This window comes from Mytilus galloprovincialis, chromosome 9, assembly GCF_965363235.1.
Source record: "Mytilus galloprovincialis chromosome 9, xbMytGall1.hap1.1, whole genome shotgun sequence".
NCBI lineage: Eukaryota > Metazoa > Mollusca > Bivalvia > Mytilida > Mytilidae > Mytilus > Mytilus galloprovincialis.
This window is the reverse complement of record NC_134846.1, coordinates 35,880,282-35,907,426: the sequence shown is the minus strand read 5'-3', so window position 1 is coordinate 35,907,426 and position 27,145 is coordinate 35,880,282. Positions and strand designations below refer to the sequence as shown.

Sequence of the window (27,145 nt, the reverse complement as noted above, 5' to 3'; positions counted from 1 at the left end):
AAAAGGAATTTAATTAATAACATTTGATAAACATGGTATATAAATTACCAATTTGAAGACATAACAGGTTTAAATTCATAAAAGTTTGACCATTGTTACTACATGTTGTCATGGTTGTGACGTGATGTTGTAAGTAGGCGGGGCTTATAGGTGAGTTGAGGTCATTGACGTATAAAGCTAACGTTTATACGTATAGCTTTATCTGTATAGTAAAATAGCTGATTGCAGTATAAATACCATTTCATATGGTTGAATGCAGTGAATTAGAGTGAAATTATTTTCTCTCGTCTTTTCATGATGTATAGGTGTCGTACCTATCCTGTGGTAAGTTTTCTGCTGAAAACGCGGTTTTCAGTCATTCAGCACGACAACTGATAAGATTGATAGGACTTGAGGGTTGTTTTACTTTTTGGTATTATGTTGTGTGAAGTATAAAAAATTGTGTATAATATACTTCACACAACATAATACCAGAAAGGTGCTAAAATATATACATAAGTGTTTTTTTTTAATATTCATGTGTAACATATTTAATAAACAAAGTAGCAGCATTGTCATTTAGATTTGCACTTACATTATGAGTTTTTTTATTCTTTATACTTACACAGTATGCTTCTAAAATGGTTTTTCATAGGCATACATTATCATTGGGTGACGTACATGAGACTAGTATTATGTAGTGAATGTGGGTTTTTACAAAAGAATCATTAAAATAATCCTCATTTGTAATTATTTTCAATAAATTCTCCTTCTATTCATATTCCATATAATTCTCAACAGAAGTAAACGTGGGGAATATTTCAGTAAGATAGTTATTTAAGTACTTCTTCATAATCAAAAATGCCCTAATTCTAAGGTTACTGAAGCATAAATTTGAAGAAAGGGCCTATGCCTTGTCCCATACATTTGTTTATACAGATGAGAGCAAGAAAAGTTACAAACCTGCAGTCATTGTATCTATATCAATCCTTTTATTTCTTTTGAACACAGCTGGAGACTTGGCTGAAAAAAAAAACTATAAGATTAATACCACCATTGTTTTCCCCTATTAGTCTTTGTTAAATTTGCACTTTTCAAAACATTTTGCAGAATTTATCTTTCTTTCAAATAAAAAAATACATGACATAAGTTTTATCCTGTCCAGTTCTATAGAAAAAATTTCACATACTGTGGACTCATTTATTTTCGAGGTACTTATTTTCGTGGATTAATGAAAACTAACATGTTCTTGGTTATTTAATTTCATGGTTTTCCCGAATTCTGCGTATAATCATATATAAAATACTACATTCATAAAACATTTAATTTCGTTGTTCATTTGTACCCAGGAAATCCAAGAACAATGATACTCAGTCAGACAACCAATAATAATGAATCCATGGTAATGTTTTGTTGCATATGAATAAATAACCATCACTGGAGTTAACCAATCAAATTTTCACCCTTTTCTTCCAGTGTACAAGCTTTAGTAACCATGTAACCTCAAGTTTCCAAAATATTCTATAGAAACACCAAATAAAAAAAGAACGGTGCTTTGTAACACTAAAGATATATGTCTATGGCAAATTTTTTTTTTACTGCAATGAAATGTAGGATAAACTGTCAAATTTGAAGGAATGTTATTATGCGACCCTATTTCATATGAAGCCAATGTGATGTACTATGATTTTGTGGTATTACACATATAGAATGTGAAAAAATAGATACTATTAAGTACATACTGATTACATAAAGCTTATTCCAAAATTTGATAGACCAACTTTATAAAAAAAAAAAGATATGATTACAATTCAAGGATTATAAATAAATAATTAATAAGCCGTGTGAGTGACCCTTGGGGACTGCACTAAGATTATTGAATGCATACTGGCCTGTAAAATTGGAAAATCTAGGATATATGGGGAGGCATTTCAATCATTTTCAAGATGAAAGAATTATTTCTTAAATTTAGTAAGTTTTCCAATTAAAAATGGATATATTTCAAGAACAATAAAAGTGCCACCCCCCTCTCCTCCTAATCACTAAGGCCTAAGACATACAAAAGTTAGAGTGTGGAAATGACAAATGACAAATCAGAATTTTTTTTCATTTATAAAAGTATATAACTCTAGAACAGTAAAAGTCACTCCATCCAAATCAAATTCAAACTTAATCTGTGTGTACCAATGTTAGCATTAAGTCTAAGTTTAATAACACTGGTTGGCAAACTAAAGTTGGAGAACAGAAATTAATTTTGGGATGTATGGGTGCTATAAACAGTTTCGTACTAAAAACTAGGGGTATTTCCCAAGTGAGATTTACATACTGATGGAATTCCCTGCTATTTATATACCACTAAATGAAAAAGTTGATTGTTTTTTATGTTCAATGTGAAAAACATATATTGAAGTTCAATTAAAATGCCACTTTTGTCAAGATTTAAAAAAAAAAAAATGTTTTTGTGACTTCCTACTATATGGGAGGCAACTCCATAAACAGCTGATTTTCACCTGTTGCAAAAAGCACTTTGGTTTGTCAGGTAAGATAGCTCCTTTCGGAGCAGGCGAACGTAGGCTGAAACTACATTTTCTTAAATCAGCCGGATAAGCTCTTCGAAATGCATATTATAAGAAATCTCAAATATATGCACAGGTTACTGATCCATGTGTCCAAAGGTGGTCTGTTTTTAAGGTTTTTTAGGGGGAAAATGCCTAATTTCCAGCTGATAACTTGTACCAATTTGCATGTTTAAACAAGAGATGTTGGATTTTTTTTTATTTATTCTGAAAGTTCATAGAATTATCTTTCCATTGATGTATAGATATCTATATAACTATGAATATCTGACTTCTGCATGATGGGTCCACTATTACATGCCCTGTTACAGAATGACGTCACGTAAAAAACTGTTGATTGCACCCTTAAGGGACAAATACAAAATATTAGTGATGTTTTAGCATAGAAATGTGTTTGCGAATGGAGTAAAATAATTCTGAAAAATATTGTACGGCATGTATACATTAATTTAAAAGCATCAGTTTGGTATATTTAATGCAAATATTACAGATTTGTACATAGCAACCAGATATAAGAAAACCAGACTCTGTGCGAATATTGAAGTTTTTTAATTTTTTGCGACGTCATGATATTTTTATTCAATCTCTCATATATTTGGAACCAAAAGTTGCATATGAAAAGTGTAGATTTTTTCTACTTTGACCTTTACTCCTGATCAGTGTTACATAAAGTTTTATTCATTATAATATATATTTGGTACTTTTTATAGTCAAAAAGGTACACATGCCATTCCTAAGAAAAACACTATTTCAATATTTTCTCAACTCAGCTATAACTTAGTTCATATAGTACTAGGAACAAAATCTATTTAAAGTAACTTTATTCATGCCTATTTCATAGTTTTTATTCTATTTATTTAAAAGAAACCCTATTTTATGATTTATTTTCTTTGTAAAACTGATGAAAATGTGATACAGGAAATGTTTGGGATTTGCCAGTTAAACTGTTTGCCACTGACCAATATGCCACTACCGCGCGACATAAAAAAAGAGCTGTAGTTTCACTATTTGTGGTCACAATCCTTAAAGTAAGACATCATTTTAATCGGTATAGTGTACAGATTCAGAAAAGCTGAGAACTTTTTATATATCGCATACAAGGTTTTGCTTAAGGGTGCTATAAACAGTTTCGTACTAAAAACTAGGGGTATTTCCCCAGTGAGATTTACATACTGATGGAATTCCCTGCTATTTATATACCACTAAATGAAAAAGTTGATTGTTTTTTATGTTCAATGTGAAAAACATATATTGAAGTTCAATTAAAATGCCACTTTTGTCAAGATTTAAAAAAAAAAAAATGTTTTTGTGACTTCCTACTATATGGGAGGCAACTCCATAAACAGCTGATTTTCACCTGTTGCAAAAAGCACTTTGGTTTGTCAGGTAAGATAGCTCCTTTCGGAGCAGGCGAACGTAGGCTGAAACTACATTTTCTTAAATCAGCCGGATAAGCTCTTCGAAATGCATATTATAAGAAATCTCAAATATATGCACAGGTTACTGATCCATGTGTCCAAAGGTGGTCTGTTTTTAAGGTTTTTTAGGGGGAAAATGCCTAATTTCCAGCTGATAACTTGTACCAATTTGCATGTTTAAACAAGAGATGTTGGATTTTTTTTTATTTATTCTGAAAGTTCATAGAATTATCTTTCCATTGATGTATAGATATCTATATAACTATGAATATCTGACTTCTGCATGATGGGTCCACTATTACATGCCCTGTTACAGAATGACGTCACGTAAAAAACTGTTGATTGCACCCTATGGGTGAACAATTGGACATAAGGGTAAAACTAAAAGCCCCCCCCCCCCCCTCCCTTCTCAGCCGCGGCTTGAGCATAAAATATGGACTAATGATAATAATTTCAGTCATTTTACATTTCTTTTAAATTTCACTTTCCTGATCTTTTATTATGCTTAAATTTGTATCTATCTATGTCAGATTTTTAAAATAGAAGGAAAGTCTATATAAAGTAGTCAAAAATCATCATTTTATTTGCAATAATAAGTTTCTATCATTTTGATTTTGTTGTAAGTTTTGTATTGGTGATAAAAACTAGATACTCAAATGGTTTGAAAAGACCATAACCCCCTAAAAGGTTTACTCTGTGTAGTATTTCTGTTTGTATCCTTTAAATTAGATAAACCTTTGTCAACTGATTTTTATAGTTCGTTCTAATGTTGTACTGTGACAACACTCACTATCCCAGGTTAGGGGAAGGGTTAGAATCTCCCACATGTTCAACACCGCCACATTCTGAATGAATGTGCCTGTTCCAAATCAGAAGCCTGTAATTCAGTGGTTGTCATTTGTTGATGTGTTACATATTTGTTTTTCGTTCATTTTTTGTACATAAATGAGCAGTTAGTTTTCTCTTTTGAATTTTTTTACTTATGTCATTTCATGGCCTTTTATAGTTGACTATGAAGTATGGGCTTTGCTCATTGTTGTAGGCCATACAGTGACCTATAGAGGTTAATTTCTGTATCATTTGGTCTCTTGTGGAGAGTTGTCTTATTGGCAATCATACCACATCTTCTTATTTATATCTATTAACAAATATTTGCAGTTTACCCATAAGATAATCTTTTACATAACTACCTGTAATATCTTCTTTATTGCTGGTACCAGGTTTAACAATATCGCCTTTTCCAATAACATCTGTACCAGTCTTGTTGATTTTAGGTGGTGAAGATTCTGTCTGGTAATTAAAAATAAATGAGATTACAAGATGATCAAATTCTTTTTTAATCTAATTTTATTCTTTATTTTATTATAAAGGATTGCCAACAGTCAAGAGGCTATGTGTGGGTCTCCTCAACAGAGATATATACAGATTCACAATCAACAAAGTTTTTTTAAAGTTTAAAAACATGTTAAACACAAAACAAGACAATATGTACAGGACAAGACAATACAGGACAAGACATATGAATGTAATTTGACTACACACCCATCCAATCACTCACTCCTTCTTACTCATATGCACACGACAAATTCTATCATTCATGGTATGGCTGGGAAAAAACTCTTTTCCAAATGTCGTTTAACAATTGTTTATAATCATGTGCATTTGCCTTTGGTATTTGTAAAAACTCATTATGACATAAATCCTTATTTTATGACTATAAATTTTCTATGTTCTCATTGACTAATAGCATAAGAAATCTCTTTGACAAATCATTATATACACATTGGTTTAAATCATGAGAGGTTAATATAAGATTTGGAACAATGTTATTGTACCTAAATATAAATGTTCCAAGGCAATGTCAATGAAGTTGGTTTTTAATGTCATGCAAATTCCCCTTTTTATTTTCTTCTTTTCAGTGTTATTTTTCTCCTTTATTTGTTTTTGATGGTTTTTTTTAAGTAAGTTTTATTAAATATTTAACTCAAGAAAATTGGCAAAAGCAGATAATATATTAAGTTAAAAAACCAGTATCAGTTTTAAATGTAGTGAGTATCTGAGCAAATACTAGAACATTGGTTAATGATAAAAAGTCATATAATAAAACAATTGTTGACTTTTGATGAGGTTGTTACAATGATTTATCAACCCATGAGATATGACATTCACATGGGCCAACGGCCAAATATTTTATACCTATTGCATATAGTAGTATTAGAAAGAACTTAACTTTGACCATTGAATCATAAAAATGAGATCAAGGTCAGATGACACCTGCCAGTTGGACATGTACACCTTACAATCATTCTATACACCAAATATAGAAGACCTATTGCATACAGCATGTACAGTATAAGAATAACAGACGAAAATACAACAAGAGTGCACACGCTGAAATGTCTCGCCTTCTATACTAATAATTGATATTATGTTGATAGTCCTAAGTATAAAGCTTTATTACAACTGTCTCATAAACTTAACATTAACCAAGATAACTAAACAAAGACCAATGAACCATGAAAATGAGGTCAAGGTCATATGAACCATGCCAGGCAGACATGTACAGCTAACAATGCTGCTATACAACATATATAGTTGACCTATTACTTATAGTTTAAGAAAAATAGACCAAAACACAAAAACTTAACACTGTGCAATGAATTGTGAAAAAGAGGTCATGGTCAAAAGAAACCTGCTACTGACATAAAGATCATAAAATATTTCCATACACCAAATACAGTTGACCTATTGCATATAGTATTAGATAAACAGACCAAAACTCAAAAACTTAACTTTGACCACTGAACCATGAAAATGAGGTCAAGGTCACATGACATCTGCCTGCTAGACATGTACACCTTACAATCATTCCATACAACAAGTATAGTAGACCTATTGCATATAGTATGAAAAAAACAGACCAAAACACAAAAATTTAACTATAACCACTGAACCATGAAAATGAGGTCAAGGTCACATGACATCTGCCCTCTAGACATATACACCTTACAATCATTCCATACAACAAATATAGTAGACCTATTGCATATAGTATGAAAAAAACAGACCAAAACACAAAAATTTAACTATAACCACTGAACCATGAAAATGAGGTCAAGGTCAGATGACACCTGCCAGTTGGACATGTACACCTTACAGTCCTTCCATACACTGAATATACTAGCCCTATTGCTTATAGTATCTGAGATATGGACTTGACCACCAAAACTTAACCTTGTTCACTGATCCATGAAATGAGGTCGAGGTCAAGTGAAAACTGTCTGACAGACATGAGGACCTTGCAAGGTACGCACATATCAAATATAGTTATCCTATTACTTATAATAAGAGAGAAATCAACATTACAAAAAATCTGTGGTCACTGAACCATGAAAATGAGGTCAAGGACATTGGACATGTGATTTACCGAAACTTCGTAACATGAGGCATCTATATACAAAGTATGAAGCATCCAGGTCTTCCACCTTCTAAAATATAAAGCTTTTAAGAAGTTAGCTAACGCCGCCGCCGCCAGATCACTATCCCTATGTCGAGCTTTCTGCAACAAAAGTTGCAGGCTCAACAAAAACTTAACTATAACCTTTGAACCATGAAAGTGAGATCAAGGTCAGATGACATCTGCCAGTTGGACATGTACACCTTACAATCCTTCCGTACACCAAATATATTAGACCTATTGCCTATATAGTATCTGAGACATGGACTTGACCACCAAAACTTAACACTGATCCATGAAATGAGGTTGAGGTCAAGTGAAAACTATCTGACAGGCATGAGGACCTTGCAAGGTATGCACATACCAAATATAGTTGTCCTATTATTCATAATAAGAGAGAAATAATGTTGCAGACTCCACCAAAATGTTATCAATTGTTTACATCTTTATATGAATGCCCTTTACCGTCAGGCGTCAAACTGTCATTTTTGGCTACAGTCAGAGTCAATTGGTTAAATTTTTATCTAGATTAGTCAAAATATCACTATTGTGATTTGTCAGAGGCCCCGAATAATTATTTGTTAACATGTTAACATTATTTTTGGAAAAAAAAAGGTGATTCTTCAAAATAAGTATATTTTTCTATTGTCATAAAAAAATGTGCAGATTTTTCAAAATAAGTTTTCAAATTGTCATAAAAAAATGTACATTTTATCGTCATGCACCAAAAAATTCAGTAAACATCATTTGGCAAGATTTTTTTCCATTATATTGTTCTTCCTTCTACATTTATAAAAAAAGAAAACCAGTATGCAAAATAGAACTCACCTCTGTTCTTGTTTTTTCCACATTTTCCAAACATTTCCTTTTTCTAGATTTCTTTTGGTCAGCATGGTCAGAAGTCCCAATGTCTGTATTTAAAAAAAATAAAATATAAAGTTATAAAGATTCATAAAATAATATATGGTGTAAAATAAAAATCACACCATGATGCCCCTTACAAAGTCCATGATTTTTTGTAAAAAACTTGAACAAAAAGATATCAAAGAAAAACAAAATAATGAACAAATAAAATGATACAACCGCAGAGGTTGAACCCCGAAAAGTTATGGCAAATTTGGACCCAATATTCAAACTTGATTCTGTCTTAATTTGACTTGTGACCAAATTTTTTGACATAGTTATAGGTTTCTGACACAAAATAAATGTCAAGATCTTACATATCTATTGCACAATACTGTGCAATTAAAGATTCTTCTTGAAAATTAAAAAAAAAATTGGAACCCCCAAAAATTTTTGAATACCCCTTGGAGCAATTACCCCCACACTCACACCCAGCCTTTCCTTTGTAGTATGATTTCAGAGAGATCCACATTTCTTAAACACCAGTTATTGTCTGGAAACTATAAAAATGCTTGGTTTTGTGGTTTTGTCTCTAAATAAGATTTCATTTAATTTCATTGTTTTCATTAAATGAAAGTAATAGTATAATGTAGGTTGAATTTTTTGGGGGGTTTTAATTTTGTAAATATATTCTTTCCACGAAATAAATGAAATAAAATCTTCCACAAGAATTACCCTTCTTGTTTCCAGGGTTATGTAACATCTGTGCTGTCTTCATTTCTGTTTGTAAGTCAGATAAATCAGCAATATCTTCTTGATCTCCATCAACATTTTCTGTCCCTAGATCCCATGGTCTGTCCAAGGTGACTTTCGTTTGACCTCTACCCTTTGCCTTTGAAGATAATCTGCCAACCTCCTCGGGTCTACAATCTTGTTTCTTTGTCTTTTTCACTAAAATAAATTAATATATGTTCAAATATGCAGTTAAAAAAGACTTTAAAAATGTTAAAAAGTGTTTATGAATAGCAGGAGGTAATCTACAGTAATACAATTAAATATGTTCCAAAATTGGCTGAATAAAACAATAATATACATGTACAGTCATGACATTATCATATATATAAACAAAATTACTTTAGTGAAATTATAAAGTGATATATAATCATCAGTGAGGAAAAATTCAAATAACAAAAAGACTGAAAATAGTATCACTAGTAAGATATAAGCTCGGATGTTTAATAAAAATCAAGAAGCCTACAATTTAGATCAGAGAAACTACTTTTCCCGGTACAGGAAGTGGTTATACTTTCTCATATGCATCTTTACAAACAATTCATGTGAATGTACGTACTGGTTACTGTTTGAAAATTAGCTCAAACTTAGTACCTGTACTCAATATAAGGCAATGGAAGATATGATTGGGGGTTAATATAAAGTATCACATAGATCGACACTAGAAGTAAAACTTAACAGTAGTTGAATAAAGCTTAAAATTTCAGGTTAGAATGACCAAATTTCTGTGAGAGACTGGGATTTTTTCAAGACACATCTGTTCCACAATAGACAATAGTACATCTGATCACAAATGTGATTATAATAATTGGTACAGGATCAATCTAGTATATTTGTATAGAAAAATATTTTAAAACAAGAGGCTCTCAAGAGCCTGAATCGCTCGCCTTAATTCTTTTGGTTAAATCTCTCATCAATGATTTCAATTTATTTAAATGTTTTTGGATCGTCCTATTTTCTTCAAAAGCAAAAAAAATAATCATTTTCTCCTATGTTCTATTTTAGCCATAGGAGCTATGTTTCTTGACATACAAGGAAATAAAATATAAAATTTATACTAGATACTCTGAAACTCATTTAGCCTAAAATTGGCTGAAATTGATACAGCAGTTTCAAAGGAGAAGATTTTTTAAAGTAAGTCAACATGATGAACAAATTGTGAAAAAAGTCTTTAAAGGGCAATAACTCCTTAAGGGGTCAATTGACAATTTTGGTCAAATTGACTTAATTGAAGATCTTACTTTGCTGAACATTATTGCTATTTACAGTTTATTTCTATCTATAATTATATTCAAGATAATAAACAAAAACAGCAAAATTTCCTTAAAATTATCAATTCAGGGGCAGTAACCCAACAACAGGTTGTCTGATTCATCTGAAAATTTCAGGGCAGATAGATCTTGACCTGATAAACAATATTATCCAACGTCAGATTTGCTCTAAATGCTTTGGTTTTTGAGTTATAAGCCAAAAACTGCATTTGACCCCTATGTTCTATTTTTAGCAATGGCGACCATGTTTGTTGATAGATCATAACTTCGGATACAATTTACAAACTAGATACCCTAAGGAACATTCAGTTAAAGTTTTGAAGTATTTGGCCCAGTAGTTTCAGAGGAGAAGATTTTTGTAAAAGATTACTAAGATTTACGAAAAATGGTTAAAAATTGACTATAAAGGGCAATAACTCCTAAAGGGGTCAACTGACCATTTCCGTCATGTTGACTTATTTGTAAATCTTAATTTGCTGAACATTATTCCTGTTTACAGTTTATCTCTATCTATAATAATATTCAAGATAATAACCAAAAACAGCAAAATTTCCTTAAAATTACCAATTCAGGGGCAGCAACCCAACAACGGGTTGTCTGATTCATCTGAAAATTTCAGGGCAGATAGATCTTGACCTGATAAACAATATTACCCCATTTCAGATTTGCTCTAAATGCTTTGGTTTTTGAGTTATAAGCCAAAAACTGCATTTGACCCCTATGTTCTATTTTTAGCAATGGCGACCATGTTTGTTGATAGATCAAAACTTCGGATACAATTTATAAATTAGATACCCTAAGGAACATTCAGTTAAAGTTTGAAAGTATTTGGCCCAGTAGTTTCAGAGGAGAAGATTCTTGAAATAGTTTACGACGACAGACGACGACAGACAACGGACGCCAAGTGATGGCATAAGCTCACTTGTCCCTTCGGGACAGGTGAGCTAAAAAACGACAATGTGTCCCAAGTACATTTTCTATGTTTAGTTGACCATGAAATTGGGGTCCAAACTTTAATTTTGCATTGAAATTAGAAAGATCATATCATAGGGAACATGTGTACTATTAGTTTCAAGTTGATTGGACTTATGGTCTTCATCAAAAACTACTTTAACCTGAAGTGGGACAGACAAATGAACGAATGAACAAATGGACTCACAGACCAAAAACATATACCGGTAATGCCCCTAAGTGGGGTATAAAAATTACAACAATAAAGCAATCAATACTTTCTAAACAGGATATTGATATTTAATATCTTTAATTGTTTCATTTTTTTATTTTCATTTTTGTCCATCACAAAGTGACTCCAACACTCATTCTTGGATTCCTCAATTGACTCTTATTACACACTTGAGCTATGATCAAAAGAACTTCTTCCTCACCCTTAATCATGTTAATCCCTAATTTTTTGTATAATATATATTTCAATTGTTTAAATGTTTGAATATATGGTTTTAAAATTTTGAAAACACTCAAAATGAAATCAAGTGCTAATCTAGAGTAGAAGATGAATTTCATTTCGCTTTAAAATGTACAAAACTAAATATAATTAGAGACCAATTGATTTCCAAAATTAGTGATATAGTTCCATCATTTTTAAATATGACTATTTAAATGAAGCAAGATTTAAATTTTTGTATATGTGAGACTGATATAATTAGAATTATTATTAAATTTATAAGCGACATGTACATTTCTAGAAATGTTCCTTTTAAGAAAACTGATGGTATTGTTTGCTTTGGAGCAGATGTTGCTAATGTGTTTACCCCATTTGAGATCTGATGCAATGGTACATCCCAGGTATTTTGCTGCTGTGACATGTTCAAGGTTATGGCCATGTAGTGTGTAACTGTATTTAGCTGGTGTTCGCTTTTTGGAGATGGTGAGAACGTTACATTTATCAGGATGAAACTTCATGAGCCATTTTGTTTCCCATACAGCTAGTTTGTCAAGGTCCTTTTGAAGGTTTGCTGAGTCAGCATCGGATGAAATTGTGACATACGCAATTGTGTCATCAGCAAACAGTCGTACAGTTGATTGGATCTCCTGGTACTTACTTACTTACTTATACTATTATACTATTATATTTGTTATTAGCTAATCTAGCAATAGCATCTTATTAGGGAATCTATGAATACATCTTTTTAAAGAAAGCAACTTGTACTGATATTAAGGTAAGAAAAGCATATTTCAAAATTCACAAAAATGTGTTATGATAAAGAGTTGTAGAGCCACAGGGGTTTATCTGGGTATTTTGGGAAAAAGGACCCTGGCCAGTATTGGGTATTTTTAACGCGGTTTTCAATGAAATTGGGAAAAACAACCAATATACCAGATGTTAGTTTTAGTGGGATTAGTTCATAAAATTATTTTTTGTTGGTGATATAAAGTAAGGACTACACCTTCTTTGTTTTTTTTAAATATAACAACATGGCATTTCAGTTTATTTGAGTATCAAAATAAGGCCAACTAAAATTAATTAGTAGATTTTCATCCAAATTTTTGAAAAACATGGGGCGGGTGGGAGGATTTTATTTTTTAAATTTTATTTCATATGAAACCCTTGTCACAAGTTCTTCATACCGCGGGGTATATGCTAGTGGAAAACAAGCTTGTATAATGTATATACATGTTGTATAAGGAATCTGACACTATTTTTTAAACTCTTAAATAAAAATCCCTGATTGGCAACCACTGTTATACATGTAATTGCCGATTTAGAAACCTATTTATAGTATACATCAAAGGGAAGAGAAATGCTCTCTTCAGTTAGACTAGACCTACACCAAATTTATTTTGCTTTCTAAGCAATGGTTTGTAGTCCACATAAAATCAATAAAATGTATTGGTACAATTGTATGCAACACAAGTATTATGAGTACAAAATAAAATGTAAACTCAGTGTTGAAAGTAATTATGTGATGTAAAACATGAACTTAACCAAAAAGTAGTTTTTTAATGACTAAATTGAGGGTATTGGGACAGTTACAGAGGGTGCTTGCTGATTGTCAACAAAAACAATAGCCATGGGTAAATATAAGGGAATTAAAATGCGTGTTTGTCGACTTTTTTTTCTCAATATATGGTCATAAATCAAACAAATTCGTGCTTGTGTCAATTTCTTAAATCCAGTCATGTTTTTTGTACCAATTTGTTCTACGATTCTTGCGCTTTGGATATCATTTACAGTCCAAATTTCCTGACACAAAGTCATCGTATAAATAAAGAAAAAACACGGTTTTCGATTCACTTGTGACTACCGCAATTTGCGTTAAATGACAAGGCGTTTTACTCGTTACTCGAATATTTCATGCCCTTCTCGTTATCAATCTCTATTCTCGGTAGATGTTGTCATAATAGAGCAGCAGAATATGTCGACTCAATCATATCGTTATTAGATTACTCTGAGAAATACAAAAACGAAATTTGAAACAGGAAGTGTTGAATGAAACGAAATTATCGATAGTTCCCGGTAACGGACATGATAAAATCCGGAAATCGTAATTTTGTTAAATAAAAAAAATCGGGGCGGGACGATTTCAGAGGGGCGGGCGGGGATGAAAATCTAGCAATTAATTTTAATTGGCTTAATGAGTTCCAACTTCTTAAAGGATTGTTACATTTTTTTGATTTTGACATTGAAAATTTGTGAAATAAAATATTTTAAGTTCTGTATAAAATATATCCTGTTTCTATTTTCTTTTTTACATATCTTTTAGTTTTCAATTTTAGTGTTGCTATGATAGCTGTCACATGTTTGGTTCTTTTCATTTTTTATTTACTGTATTTGATTGACAAACCCGGAATTATATACTTGTCCGTTTCCGGATTTGATCTGGTTTTAGTTTATTCCCACACTTCCTGTTTATTTATTAATGGCTGCCATTGTTTGTCAATGTTGTTTTCATTCAATATGTTTCAACTTGGATTTACACATTACTTGTTGGCAATTTTTTTTACATAAAGCTAGCGGTTGAATAAAATAAACATATCTGTCATGAATGATAAAGATTAAAATGAATTTTGTGATCATTTGGGAATTTTGCTGCCAAAATTGGGAAAAATGTAAGGTTTTTGCCGTTGGGAATGGGTCCGAACAGCTAGGCAATATTCTCCAATCGGGAGACATTCTTCATATATGGAGACAATCTCCCGATTTGGAGACAAATTGATACAAAACGTACCGAAGATCATATGTGTCGTCAATGTATGCATACATTATTTGCTGCCTTGTCTGATCACAAAATTCATTTTAATCTTTATCATTCATGACAGATATGTTTATTTTATTCAACCGCTAGCTTTATGTAAAAAAAATTGCCAACAAGTAATGTGTAAATCCAAGTTGAAACATATTGAATGAAAACAACATTGACAAACAATGGCAGCCATTAATAAATAAACAGGAAGTGTGGGAATAAACTAAAACCAGATCAAATCCGGAAACGGACAAGTATATAATTCCGGGTTTGTCAATCAAATACAGTAAATAAAAAATGAAAAGAACCAAACATGTGACAGCTATCATAGCAACACTAAAATTGAAAACTAAAAGATATGTAAAAAAGAAAATAGAAACAGGATATATTTTATACAGAACTTAAAATATTTTATTTCACAAATTTTCAATGTCAAAATCAAAAAAATGTAACAATCCTTTAAGAAGTTGGAACTCATTAAGCCAATTAAAATTAATTGCTAGATTTTCATCCCCGCCCGCCCCTCTGAAATCGTCCCGCCCCGATTTTTTTTATTTAACAAAATTACGATTTCCGGATTTTATCATGTCCGTTACCGGGAACTATCGATAATTTCGTTTCATTCAACACTTCCTGTTTCAAATTTCGTTTTTGTATTTCTCAGAGTAATCTAATAACGATATGATTGAGTCGACATATTCTGCTGCTCTATTATGACAACATCTACCGAGAATAGAGATTGATAACGAGAAGGGCATGAAATATTCGAGTAACGAGTAAAACGCCTTGTCATTTAACGCAAATTGCGGTAGTCACAAGTGAATCGAAAACCGTGTTTTTTCTTTATTTATACGATGACTTTGTGTCAGGAAATTTGGACTGTAAATGATATCCAAAGCGCAAGAATCGTAGAACAAATTGGTACAAAAAACATGACTGGATTTAAGAAATTGACACAAGCACGAATTTGTTTGATTTATGACCATATATTGAGAAAAAAAAGTCGACAAACACGCATTTTAATTCCCTTATATTTACCCATGGCTATTGTTTTTGTTGACAATCAGCAAGCACCCTCTGTAACTGTCCCAATACCCTCAATTTAGTCATTAAAAAACTACTTTTTGGTTAAGTTCATGTTTTACATCACATAATTACTTTCAACACTGAGTTTACATTTTATTTTGTACTCATAATACTTGTGTTGCATACAATTGTACCAATACATTTTATTGATTTTATGTGGACTACAAACCATTGCTTAGAAAGCAAAATAAATTTGGTGTAGGTCTAGTCTAACTGAAGAGAGCATTTCTCTTCCCTTTGATGTATACTATAAATAGGTTTCTAAATCGGCAATTACATGTATAACAGTGGTTGCCAATCAGGGATTTTTATTTAAGAGTTTAAAAAATAGTGTCAGATTCCTTATACAACATGTATATACATTATACAAGCTTGTTTTCCACTAGCATATACCCCGCGGTATGAAGAACTTGTGACAAGGGTTTCATATGAAATAAAATTTAAAAAATAAAATCCTCCCACCCGCCCCATGTTTTTCAAAAATTTGGATGAAAATCTACTAATTAATTTTAGTTGGCCTTATTTTGATACTCAAATAAACTGAAATGCCATGTTGTTATATTTAAAAAAAACAAAGAAGGTGTAGTCCTTACTTTATATCACCAACAAAAAATAATTTTATGAACTAATCCCACTAAAACTAACATCTGGTATATTGGTTGTTTTTCCCAATTTCATTGAAAACCGCGTTAAAAATACCCAATACTGGCCAGGGTCCTTTTTCCCAAAATACCCAGATAAACCCCTGATATGTCATAGTTTGACGTCGCGAAAATAACATTTTACGTTAGCAACGTCATTACCTCCCCTGTAACTGTATCGTATGCCCTTAAGAAGAAAAATATATTTCAAGAAAGAGATGAAAGGGCTCACAGTATAAAGCTCATTTTTATTTTCAAATATTTCCTTATAATTCATTTTAAAATATTAATATCCTTCTTATCAAATATTAGATAAAAATCTATGCACTCCTTGACAAGTAAAATATTTTTTCTATTTCTTAACCTTGAAATTTTTGTGAAGATTCGGGATATCACATCTATCTATCAAATATTTGAAAGAAATTTTAGTCTAGACAAGGATCAAATATGGTTGCATGCTTGCACAGTGACATGTCTTCTTTTAATTTTTATGCCCCATTTATGGGCATTATGTTTTCTGGTCTGTGCTTCTGTTCCTCAATCTGTCCCACTTCAGGTTAAAGTTTTTGGTCAAGGTAGTTTTTGATGAACTACTTGAAATGTAAAGTAAGCATGTTCCCTCTGATATGATCTTTCCAATTTTAATGCCAAATTAGAGATTTATCCCAATTTCACGGTTCACTGAACATAGAAAATGATAGTGCGGATGGGGCATCAGTGTACTTGGGACACATTCATGTTTTTACTAACAAGGCCCAATTAAATATATTTTGGTTTCCAAAACCCTACCTGCAGGTAGGGACAGTGGGTAGGTAGGTAGGTAGGAAATTCTTTTCTTTTTTGGTGCAGAGAAATAGAGGTTTCCAATTCATTTTAGTCTTTATACCTATCTGAATAAAAAAAAAAAATTCACATCAAGGCAAAAAAAGATTTTGCGTAGGCAACTATTTTCTGGGTAGGTAGGGTTAGGGCAAATAAACATGTTCATTTTTATGGCCCAAAATACTATTTTTGACACCTTTATATTTTTTCTCAAAATACTATATTATAGATCGATACTAGAGTCCCCCCCCCCCCCCCCAAAAAAAAAAAACTGAACTTGCATGACCCTCATTTAGATATTAAAATTTGTAGAAAAAAAATTCTTCTGGTGTTGCATGTTAATAATAAAATGCTATTTTGAACCCGCCTGTCCACAAGCCCCATCCCCAAATTAATAACCTATTTTCCCCTCTAAAATCCAGTTAAAAACTTAGTCTTTATAAAAAATAAAAAAAAATATCCAACTTAATATGACCCTATCATGATTACTAGGTCATTCACCTTGACTGAGATAACTCTAGATCTTCACCTGTAGGTTTGAACACAGGTTCTAATCAATAGAGTGTATCTATAAGTACTGTCTATACGGACATTAAAAAATGCATATAACTTGACTTTAGACATGTGACTTTGAGTGTCACATTATTTATTCATTTATTTCACAATTTCCTTCAATCCTTTTCATATTAACTTCCTGGATTGGAGAGAGACTATCCCGTTACCGGTAATATTTATATATATATAATTGTAAGCAATATTTATAGTTCACAGTTATTTGATTCTTTGATAATTTACACGTAAAAAGACCTTGTGAGTATGTATTTAACATTATTTATTTCTATGCATATCATAAGAGTAACTAAAATTCAATTAACAATGAATAGTATAAATTGCTGATTCAGAGTATTTTATATTTGTTTAAAAATACTTTATTATTTCAGTGTCAGTACATTTATGTGTATGTTCAATTCAATAAAAGTTATCTGATTTAAGAATTTATAAATGAAAAGTTACATCTTGGGTTTCTTTACACAAATTATTATTATCTCATTGATAAAGCATAACATATATTGTTATCCATGCATGCACATGAAGCATGGATCAGAATAATGTTATGCACATTTAGCATGCATAAATTATTCCCTGGGGATTGCTACCTTGCGACTTAGCAGGTTGAAATAACCTGACTCAGCATTTCTGTCTAGTACATTTATCTAGCTTCATAAATAACATATTATCATCCTGTATTTAAATTAAGTTAAAATTATTAAGCCACCAAACATTGCAAGCAGCAATGCATCACTCATCATCATCTGAGATGTTGGGTGTTGGTATTTAAATCTTTTTCTCACAAGTTTAAACTTATAATGGATTAAAATCTTAAAACTATATATTCATGCTGAGAAAAAGGTCATGAGTGCATAAGAGATTGTGATGAAATCTCAGCCCTTTGAAAAATAACAATATTGCGAGAATATTAAAATGCATATAATATTTATATTGAATCTTTTATATGTTTCTTTTAAATTGATTTAATTAATTGTATTTTGCACTATGAAAATGTAAAAGTTAATTTTTTTTTTTTTGATTTTTAAAATATGACTTTATATTTTATATTTAAACAGGTAGCTTAGAATTAAAATGGCTATAAGTATGAAGAAGACATTGATACTTGCCGTTGTGTTTGTTTGTTTATCATTGGTTAACAGTCTGGATGAAGAGGCAGTCAATGAAAATGATATTAAACAATATCATGGTAATATATTCTTACTAGTACTACATCTAATACTTGTGTAAAAATTATGTTTGGTTTTAAATATTGTCCCTAGGCCGTTTGTAATAAACACATACAGTCTTTCAAATGAAAATTATTATGAAGTTCATGTTTTGCAAGGGAAAACCAAAAAATCATTCTGTTTTATAAATCTTATATAAGTTGTAAATTGATATTATGTATTGAAGAATTATGAAAGTTAATTTCAATTAAATCCAAGCAATGCATGTTTGAAGAGACATACACATTTATAATTATTGCATACTGTGGACTCATTATTATTCGTGGGATACCAATTTTCGTGGATTTCGTTGGCACAGGCAAACCACGAATTAAATGTTCAACAAATGACAAATTTTAAGAAGGCGTGTATGCAGACTTCGGTAAAACCACGAAATTAAATATTCACCAATATGTAAGTTTCCCTCAATCCACGAAAATTGGTACCCACGGAAATAAATGAATCCACAGTAGTCTGTGTTTTACTATTGTAAGTCCCACTTATAAAGTGCACATTTTGGTGAAAAATAAAAATGGTATCAAATTCTTTAAATTATCTGAAATTTTTGTTGAAATCAAGTGAGATATTAGTTTAGGAGTTGCATTTACAAACTTCTGATAGACAAATGAACAAAAGTAATAATTCTACATCTCTCCTTCACTTAGGAACCATTGAACTTCAAAAGGTGGTATGGATTTTTGTCTGAGTGAGAAATATTTTTGTCATCTGACTAACCACAACTTTTTTTAATCAAATTGGGGATCAGAATATTTTTGAACAAAAAAAAACATACCCCCTTTGTTTCCCTTGAAGTAAAATTGTGGTTTACTTAGGGAGAGGATGAGATAATTTCTATAATTATTTCAGATTTTTCTCAAGCTTTTTGGCTTAACTTTTATAATTGCCCCAAAACTTTGCTACAGTAATTAATACATAAACAATATTTTACTGGTTTAGATATTTTACCACAAGTTCTTTTCATTTAGATTGTGGAGCAGCCAGAAAACTTGGAGGTTACCAAAAGAGTGGTGTATATAAACTATGGATGAATACAACAAAGACCTACTTCAAGGTAGGGAAACTTTTAAGGGCCATATCATATGTTTGAATGTATGGCAGAAATAAATAAAAAAAAAAAATACCAATTTTCATGCCAGTGTTCATTCCTCTTTGAATTTTACCAGGAGGTGGTTAATCTACAGTTTGGGTGCTGAAATTTGCACAAACCGCTAAAAATTGTTGAAATAGTAGCCCCACAACTATTTTCTATAACTGTTTTTATTGAAAATCTTCCTTATCACTTTTCAAGATAATCCAATCATCATATTCAAACAGGAAATAATCCCCTCAATTGTCTTGTTACTGTGTTTAAGTGATTAATAAAGTGCAAGAAGTAATTTGTCTGATCTTGGTACTCTTGATGGTATACCTTAAACCTGACAGGTGTAACTACCTCAAAACTAACCATCAGTGGCAAAAACAGTGAAAAACATAAAGCCACCTCTTCTTTTGAAGGACAGATTAGAATTATGCTTTAGCAATTATTTTTTTTAACTCTACCCTTAATTACTTTCATATTCAATTATTTTCTATTTCAGATTATATGTGAGCATACACCAAACAACTCCTTCAATGTAATTCAGCGCAGGGTTGACGGAAGAGAAAACTTCAACAGATATTGGCATGATTATGTAGCTGGTTTTGGTTCTTCTCAGGGAGATTACTGGGCGGGTCTTAACTCAATTTATTACTTGACAAATCATCAAGGTAAGATCATATTAAAACTATGTATGTTTAGGGAAGAACCATGTAACTTCAAAGGGGGGGGGGGGGGGGGGGGTCTTAGGGATATTTTTTTTTGCCTAAAAAAATTATTCTGATCCTCATTTTGATGGAAAGAAATATACATGAAACCAGTATTTTCCCAAAGTACCTTTAAGTGTTCAATTTTGAAGAAAATAAATTTGATTGATAGGGTTTAAAAAAATGTTGCCCTTTGTGTGAAAACAAATTTCTTTCTCAGACAAAAATAATTAAAAAAAAAACACTCACTTGAAGTTTAATGGTTGCTCTCATTAAGTTTTTTTTTAAGAAAAGTAGAGTGAAGGGATTAATTTCTTACAGTGTTGAAGACCAATTAGTGGTCTTTGTCTTTTTTCTGCTCTTTGGTCAGGTTGTTGTCTTTTTATCACATTTCCATTTACATTCTTTATTTTAGGACATTTTGTAACTTACACAAATGACTTATCTGAGCATATATATTCCTTTGATTAATTTCTGTAACTGTTCGTGCATAGGCTGTTTAGAATGAAACGATTTATGCACTATATTTTGAGTATCTAGCAAGTAGAGATAAACTTGGAAGATTTAGATATCAAGTCAGTACCTTAGTTTTGATTGTATTTCATGTAATCTTAACCCCCAAAAAGATGCCATCTCTCCAATAAAAACTCTAAGAACTCCCTATCACCTACTGACTAAAAGAAACATATATAATATATATATATATATATAAATATCCTGTTTGATTTATTTCAGGAAACAGTATTCTGACAGTTAACTTACAAGATTGGGCAGGAATTAACAAAAATGCTCGCTATAACTACTTCAAACTGATGGATTCTACACACTTCAGGCTATCCATCGGTGGCTACAGCGGCGATACAGGAGACTCAATGTCACAAAATAACAACATGGTGTTTGCCACACCAGACAAGTTAGACACCCACAGATGTGCCGCAGGCTATCAGGGAGGATGGTGGTTCAATTACTGTACCTACGCATTTTTGAATGGAAAGTATTATTATGGCGGACCCTACCAACCAAGTGGACAGTTCTATGATGGTATCTACTGGTACAGTTGGGGAGGATATGGATATTCAATGAAGTTTGCACAAATGATGCTGTCAAGTTCATAAACTGTGCAAATGATTTCTTTTATAATATACTCACAACTGCAAACAAATAAAAATCAAAATTTAACATGATAGAAATTAAACAGCTACCATTTTGCTCATTTAAGCCTTTCATTACAATAGATATTAACAAATCAATTTACTTCCTTTTCTAAGATGCATTTTTTTTTTACAGAATCTCCAATTGTACAGGTATTGTTTCTGTAAGAAGTCAGAATCAATGTAAAATAATCCAAATGCAGCATTTTAAGTTTTTATTTTTTATGTTTATTCAATTTGACTTGTCTTTATCATGTTTATTAATGCTGATTAACTCATATCTTAAGTTTACCATATTTCATGTAATATTTAAAAGGGAGATAATTCAGTAATATCTAAAACTGCTAAAAGCAAATCATTGAAAAAGTATTAGTCTTTAAACTTTTTTTTTGCCAACTTACATAGTCATAGGCTTACTGTTATTCATGCAACTGAACATAAATTACAGTAAATTTGATAAAAAAAAATTATAGATGCATTTAGTGAATTTTTCATTTTTTGTTTTCTATCATTGTCTAGTAGTCATGTTATTTTTTTTTACTTTCAAAATCAATAAATGTTTATACACTTCTAGTTGTTTTTCTGCATGTACAAAAACTACATTGTAATATGCCCAATTTCCAAGTCAAACCTCATAATTATGCTTAAAACACAATTCAAAGAACTGAAAATGCTAAACCCTTCAGTGATGTGCTATGAAAATTGATGGAAGTATTTATTTTGAACAATATCACATAGAACTTCTTTGAAGATGTAAATAACCATCATATAATCAATTCATTCAATTGTATTTTCGTTTCAACTCAACAACTTTATTTTTAAACTATTCTGAAAAAAATAAGGACAGATTACCTGTAATATTAGGTATAAAAAGTAGAAAATTAGAGTTCAAAGTACGGCCTCTTACACAGAGCCTTGGCTCACACTGAACAGAAAACTTTAAAAGACCCCTAAATGACATGTGTAAAACAATTCAAACAGGAAAACTAAAGGTCTAATCTGTATAAAACTGAGAAAAGAGAAACACTTACTTACCACATCAACAAACAACAACTACTGAACATACAAGTATAGATTTCTGCTGTACAACTTCACTACTGTGACAGATCCAGTCTTACTTTTGTAAGGCCAAAAAAAATAATACAAGTGTTTCCATTAACCCTACCTATCCTAATTTGTAGTGCCTACCCTTACACTTTTTATTTCATTTTGGAACAAGCACAGCCAGATTCCTTAATTAGTTGTAACCAGGTAAAATATGTTTGTTAAATAAAATGATATTGCCTACCTACCCTTTTTTTCAGCACCTTAGCAGAAACACATGTGTTATTTTTTGTGGCGAAAGCTACATAAATGATGGTGTGCACTCTACCAAGATATGACCATAACAATTGAACTTCAAAATGTGGTAAAAACTCTATTTGGAACATATTGTAAAAAGTTCACACAATTTATACGAACAACTAGTAAATTTCAAGTTGATTTGATTAAACATCCTTTATAATAAATTAACCTGATATGGGAAGGATGAATAGAAGTACACACAGGCTGGAAGACATTCCTTCTACTATGGTAGATGTGAATTAAAAACAAAAAGAGGCTCCTGGGAGTATGTCATGAACACTTCAACAGTGTACTTTTTACTTCTGATAAATTTTTAGTGTTAGATTTTTATCCTGAATTTTTATAATATTTATTTGTGTCATTTTAAAGCAATGAATTTCAAAGGGCTGCAACTCCTGAGCAACAAAAAAGAAAATTATTACATCCTCGTCCTTACGCTATGGAAATTTGTCTCATTGGAATAAATACCACTATGACCAAATCTCCATAATCTTTTCAATACATGTTCTTGTTTTTACTTTACAAAAAAATATCTATGGTTTGCAATTTTCTACGTTAATTAATACTAACCTTGTGACTTTTGTTCTTTGTTCATGACCAATGGCTGATCTTGAGGCTCTGTTTGTACAAACTGAAATATAGGTTGTTGTCTCAATAAATGAGCTCGAAACTTTGGTTCTTTCAATAGTTTAGCTTGAATTTGTGGTTGATCCAATAGTTTAACTCTACCATTTATCTTCACAGATACTTTAGCTTGAAGTAGATTTTGCACCAACAGCTGACTCTGATGCTGTTTTTGCACTGAAGGCTGACCTTGAGACTGTGTTTGCACTGATGGCCTACTCTTAGACCGTGTTTGCATTGACAGCTGACCTTGAGACCGTGTTTGCATTGATGACTGGCCCTTAGAACGTGTTCGTACTGATGGCTGACCCCGAGACCGAGACCGTGTTTGCTCTGATTGTTGACCTACAGATTGTGCTTGCACTGATAGTTGACCTTCAGGTTGATTTTGCAGTGATAGGTGGTGTTGAGGCTGTATTTGCACAGATAGTTGACCTTCAGGGGGTGTTTGCACAAAAGGTTGACCTTCAGGTTGAACTTGCACTAATATCTGACTTTGAGGCTGTGTTTGTACTGATAGTTGACCTTGTCTTGTTATGTTTGCTGGCAATGCATTCTTTTTTCTACTCAATATGTTTTGTAATGGTAAACAATGTTCAACTCTTTTGGTGTGAAACATATTTACATTTTTACTTCCAGGAAGACAAACTTCCGATTCAACCATAGCTTTATCATGTTTATTATTTGATTTGTCACATTCAATATCCATGGGATCCACAATTTTTAAAGTAGTTTTCTCGCACTCAGTAAACACTGTCTCAGGACATAAACTACTGTGTCTACAAACTTCAGTTTCAGGTGTACTTGCAGGAGTGATGACAGTTTCAAACTGCTCAAACTCGGTTTCAGTTACATTTTTTATTTTTATGGGTTGATCTACATTTACATATTGATCAGCTGTTAAATGATGATCTTTTTTTCTAGAGGATTCCAATGTTACAAATGATTCTTTTAAACGTTTACTTGGTTGATCGGCCACATGGCCTGCACTCTGAGGCTCCAGTGTCAACTTACAACCAGTATCCTGATTTTCAATCACATTGCTACTTTCTGTAGTACTTTGAGTTTTTTTACGTTTGACTATTATATATTTAGTACGTTTCCCAGTTAACGGTAACAATTTGGAAGGAAGGTTCTGTGTTATGTTGCCTTGAACTAATTTGTTAAATAAATTCTGAGATGTAGCGGCCGGTGAGACATTAAGAGATGTAGCGGAGGGTAGGACATTCTGAGATGTAGTAGAGGGTGAGACATTCTGAGATGTAGCAGAGGGTGAGACAAAGCTTGGTAAGATCTTTGACAATGTTACATCCTTAGACGTTGAAGCTGCATTACGTTCTGTTGTGGGTGGATCAAGTGTAGATCTTGCAGTTGATTTTCTAGCATTAATAGTAGCTAATAATAGCTGTTTTGTTCTTGAAGTGGAAGAAGGAATGCTAATAGGTAAAGTGTTCGGAAATTTGGCATAGGGAACCAGTGTTGTTCTTTCTGGTACCCCAGTAAATCCTGGTGTGGAGATTTGTTTCGTATTCTCAGGAAAATGTGAAACCTTTTCTACAATATTATGCGGTTTGGTTGAAGGATCACATTTCATTCTTGAACTCAGTATTTGTACTAAAGGAACATCAATCAGTTTGGATGAGATTGTTTCCTGGGGCCTCTTATTGAAATTGACTGAAGGAACGGGAATTACTTCTATACATGAACTGGCAACTCTTTGCATTGGTTTTGGCACAGAATGAATCAATTGACCTTGTTCACAGGTACCTGAACTGGCAACTCTTTGTATTGGTTTTGGCACTGATTGAATCAGTTGACCTTGATTACATCTTTGCATTGGTTTTGGTACAGATTGAATAAGTTGACCTTGTTCACATCTTTGCATTGGTTTTGGTAAAGATTGAAACAATTGAGCTTGTTCACATCTGGTTGCTACAGGAGTTGCTGCTGCTGAGTTTGAGGCCAGAAGAGAATCTTTCTCTGTAGAGCCTTCATGCTGACGTGCATCTTTATTGAACACCAGTGTCCCATCAGAGTACTCAAATAATACCTCCATTTCTCCATATTCTGTCTTAATTGTGTGTGTTGAACCTGTTGCTTTGTTATCTACACCATGGTCAATTTCTGATTGTGCCTTTACAGCTTCATCTTGTGGTGCAAGTTTTGTTTCAACTTTAATATGGGTATCAACATCTGGTCCTGTCTTATCATGCTTATTATTAATGTCAGTACTCATTGTGATGATTAATTTTTCCTATCACATCATTTTATTTTTGCTTGTGTTGACTACCAGTAATATTATTCTAATACATCTTTTTTTTAACCTCTGTTAAAGTTTTTTTTTCTCTGAAAAAAAAGTAAAAAGTAAAAACACAAAAATACTGAACTCCGAGGAAAATTCAAAAAGGAAAATCAAAAATCAAAAGGCAAAATCAAAAGTCCAAGCACATCAAACGAATGGATAACAACTGTCATATTCCTGACTTGGTACAGGCATTTTCTAATGTAGAAAATGGTGGATTGAACCTGGTTTTATAGCTAGCTAAACCTCTCACTTGTATGACAGTCGCATCAAATTCCATTACATTGTCAACGATGCATGAACAAAACAAACATACTCAAAGAGTAAAAGTGTCAAAAATAGGGGTACAACAGTCAATATTGTGTTATCATCTTAATATCACTACATAAACTACAAATGTAACAAAGTAGCACAAAAGAATTGTAAATAAAAGATGAGAAATTAACATGATTAATAGGATTATGAAATACATTCCTTGACATTCAGAGCTTAAAAAACATTGTAAAAAAAGAATGTGTCCATAGCACAAGGATTCCCCACCATTACTTTCATTTTTATGTTCAATAGACCATGAAATTTGGGTAAAAACTCTAATTTAGATACAAAAATTAGAAAGATCATATCATAGGGAACAATGTGTACTAAATTACAAATTGATTGGACCTTAACTTCAAAAACATAATAAATCAAAGTGCTTGAAAGCACTGAAAGGTAAACATGGTAAAGATTGCTTAAATTTATCAGTAGGAGGCAAAATTAAACACTGCATTGTAGAAACATGATAAAGCATTGTTTGTAGTTTATTTATAACTATAATCATAGACAAGGGAAAGTAACCTCAATTTTAAATATTACTTTAACAATGGCATCATTGATCATTTCAGAACAAATATTTGACCTTTCACAAATTATGTAATATTCTTGAAAAGTATACCATCATTTTGTACCATGAATATCTGATCATTATTTCATCCAATAAACTTCTGGAAATTTTCCTAGAAAGGATGTATAGAATGTAAAAATCAATGCACTATATTGTGTGTAATACATATCAAAAGT

At 31.9% G+C, this 27,145-nt stretch overlaps 2 protein-coding genes across 6 annotated transcripts in view; one reads left to right on the top strand and one right to left on the bottom strand.

Annotated features, from left to right (window-relative positions):
• LOC143044912 (angiopoietin-related protein 1-like) overlaps window positions 1-22,386 on the top strand; it is a 108,819-nt gene extending 86,433 nt beyond the window's left edge. Inside the window, exons 1-5 of one of the 5 annotated variants that reach the window (XM_076217147.1) lie at window positions 17,674-17,811; window positions 18,713-18,843; window positions 19,849-19,934; window positions 20,461-20,629; window positions 21,401-22,386. In XM_076217147.1, the coding sequence (XP_076073262.1) occupies window positions 18,729-18,843; window positions 19,849-19,934; window positions 20,461-20,629; window positions 21,401-21,780 (750 nt within the window). In that variant the 5' untranslated portion in view covers window positions 17,674-17,811; window positions 18,713-18,728 and the 3' untranslated portion in view covers window positions 21,781-22,386. Of the gene's footprint in view, window positions 1-17,673; window positions 17,902-18,712; window positions 18,844-19,848; window positions 19,935-20,460; window positions 20,630-21,400 lie in introns of those variants that run through there. The other 4 variants (XM_076217149.1, XM_076217146.1, XM_076217148.1 and 1 more) reach the window with 4 other exon arrangements.
• Window positions 935-26,133, bottom strand: LOC143046544 (uncharacterized). The gene is made up of 5 exons (XM_076219701.1): window positions 23,731-26,133; window positions 9,009-9,224; window positions 8,259-8,341; window positions 5,164-5,263; window positions 935-1,002 (listed from the first exon to the last, which is right to left on the bottom strand). Exons 1-5 carry the CDS (start codon window positions 26,018-26,020, stop codon window positions 935-937), a joined length of 2,757 nt encoding a protein of 918 aa, XP_076075816.1. The 5' UTR covers window positions 26,021-26,133.
• Between the last annotated feature and the right edge of the window lie 1,012 nt (window positions 26,134-27,145).

Coding starts and splice junctions, on each gene's coding strand:
- LOC143046544 (XM_076219701.1), bottom strand. CDS start 26,020: ATGAGTACTGACATTAATAATAAGCATGATAAGACAGGACCAGATGTT. Junction 5,264..8,258: donor TGGAAAAAACAAGAACAGAG/GTGAGTTCTATT, acceptor TTTAATTACCAG/ACAGAATCTTCACCACCTAA. Junction 1,003..5,163: donor CAATAAAGAAGATATTACAG/GTAGTTATGTAA, acceptor TTTTTTTTTCAG/CCAAGTCTCCAGCTGTGTTC.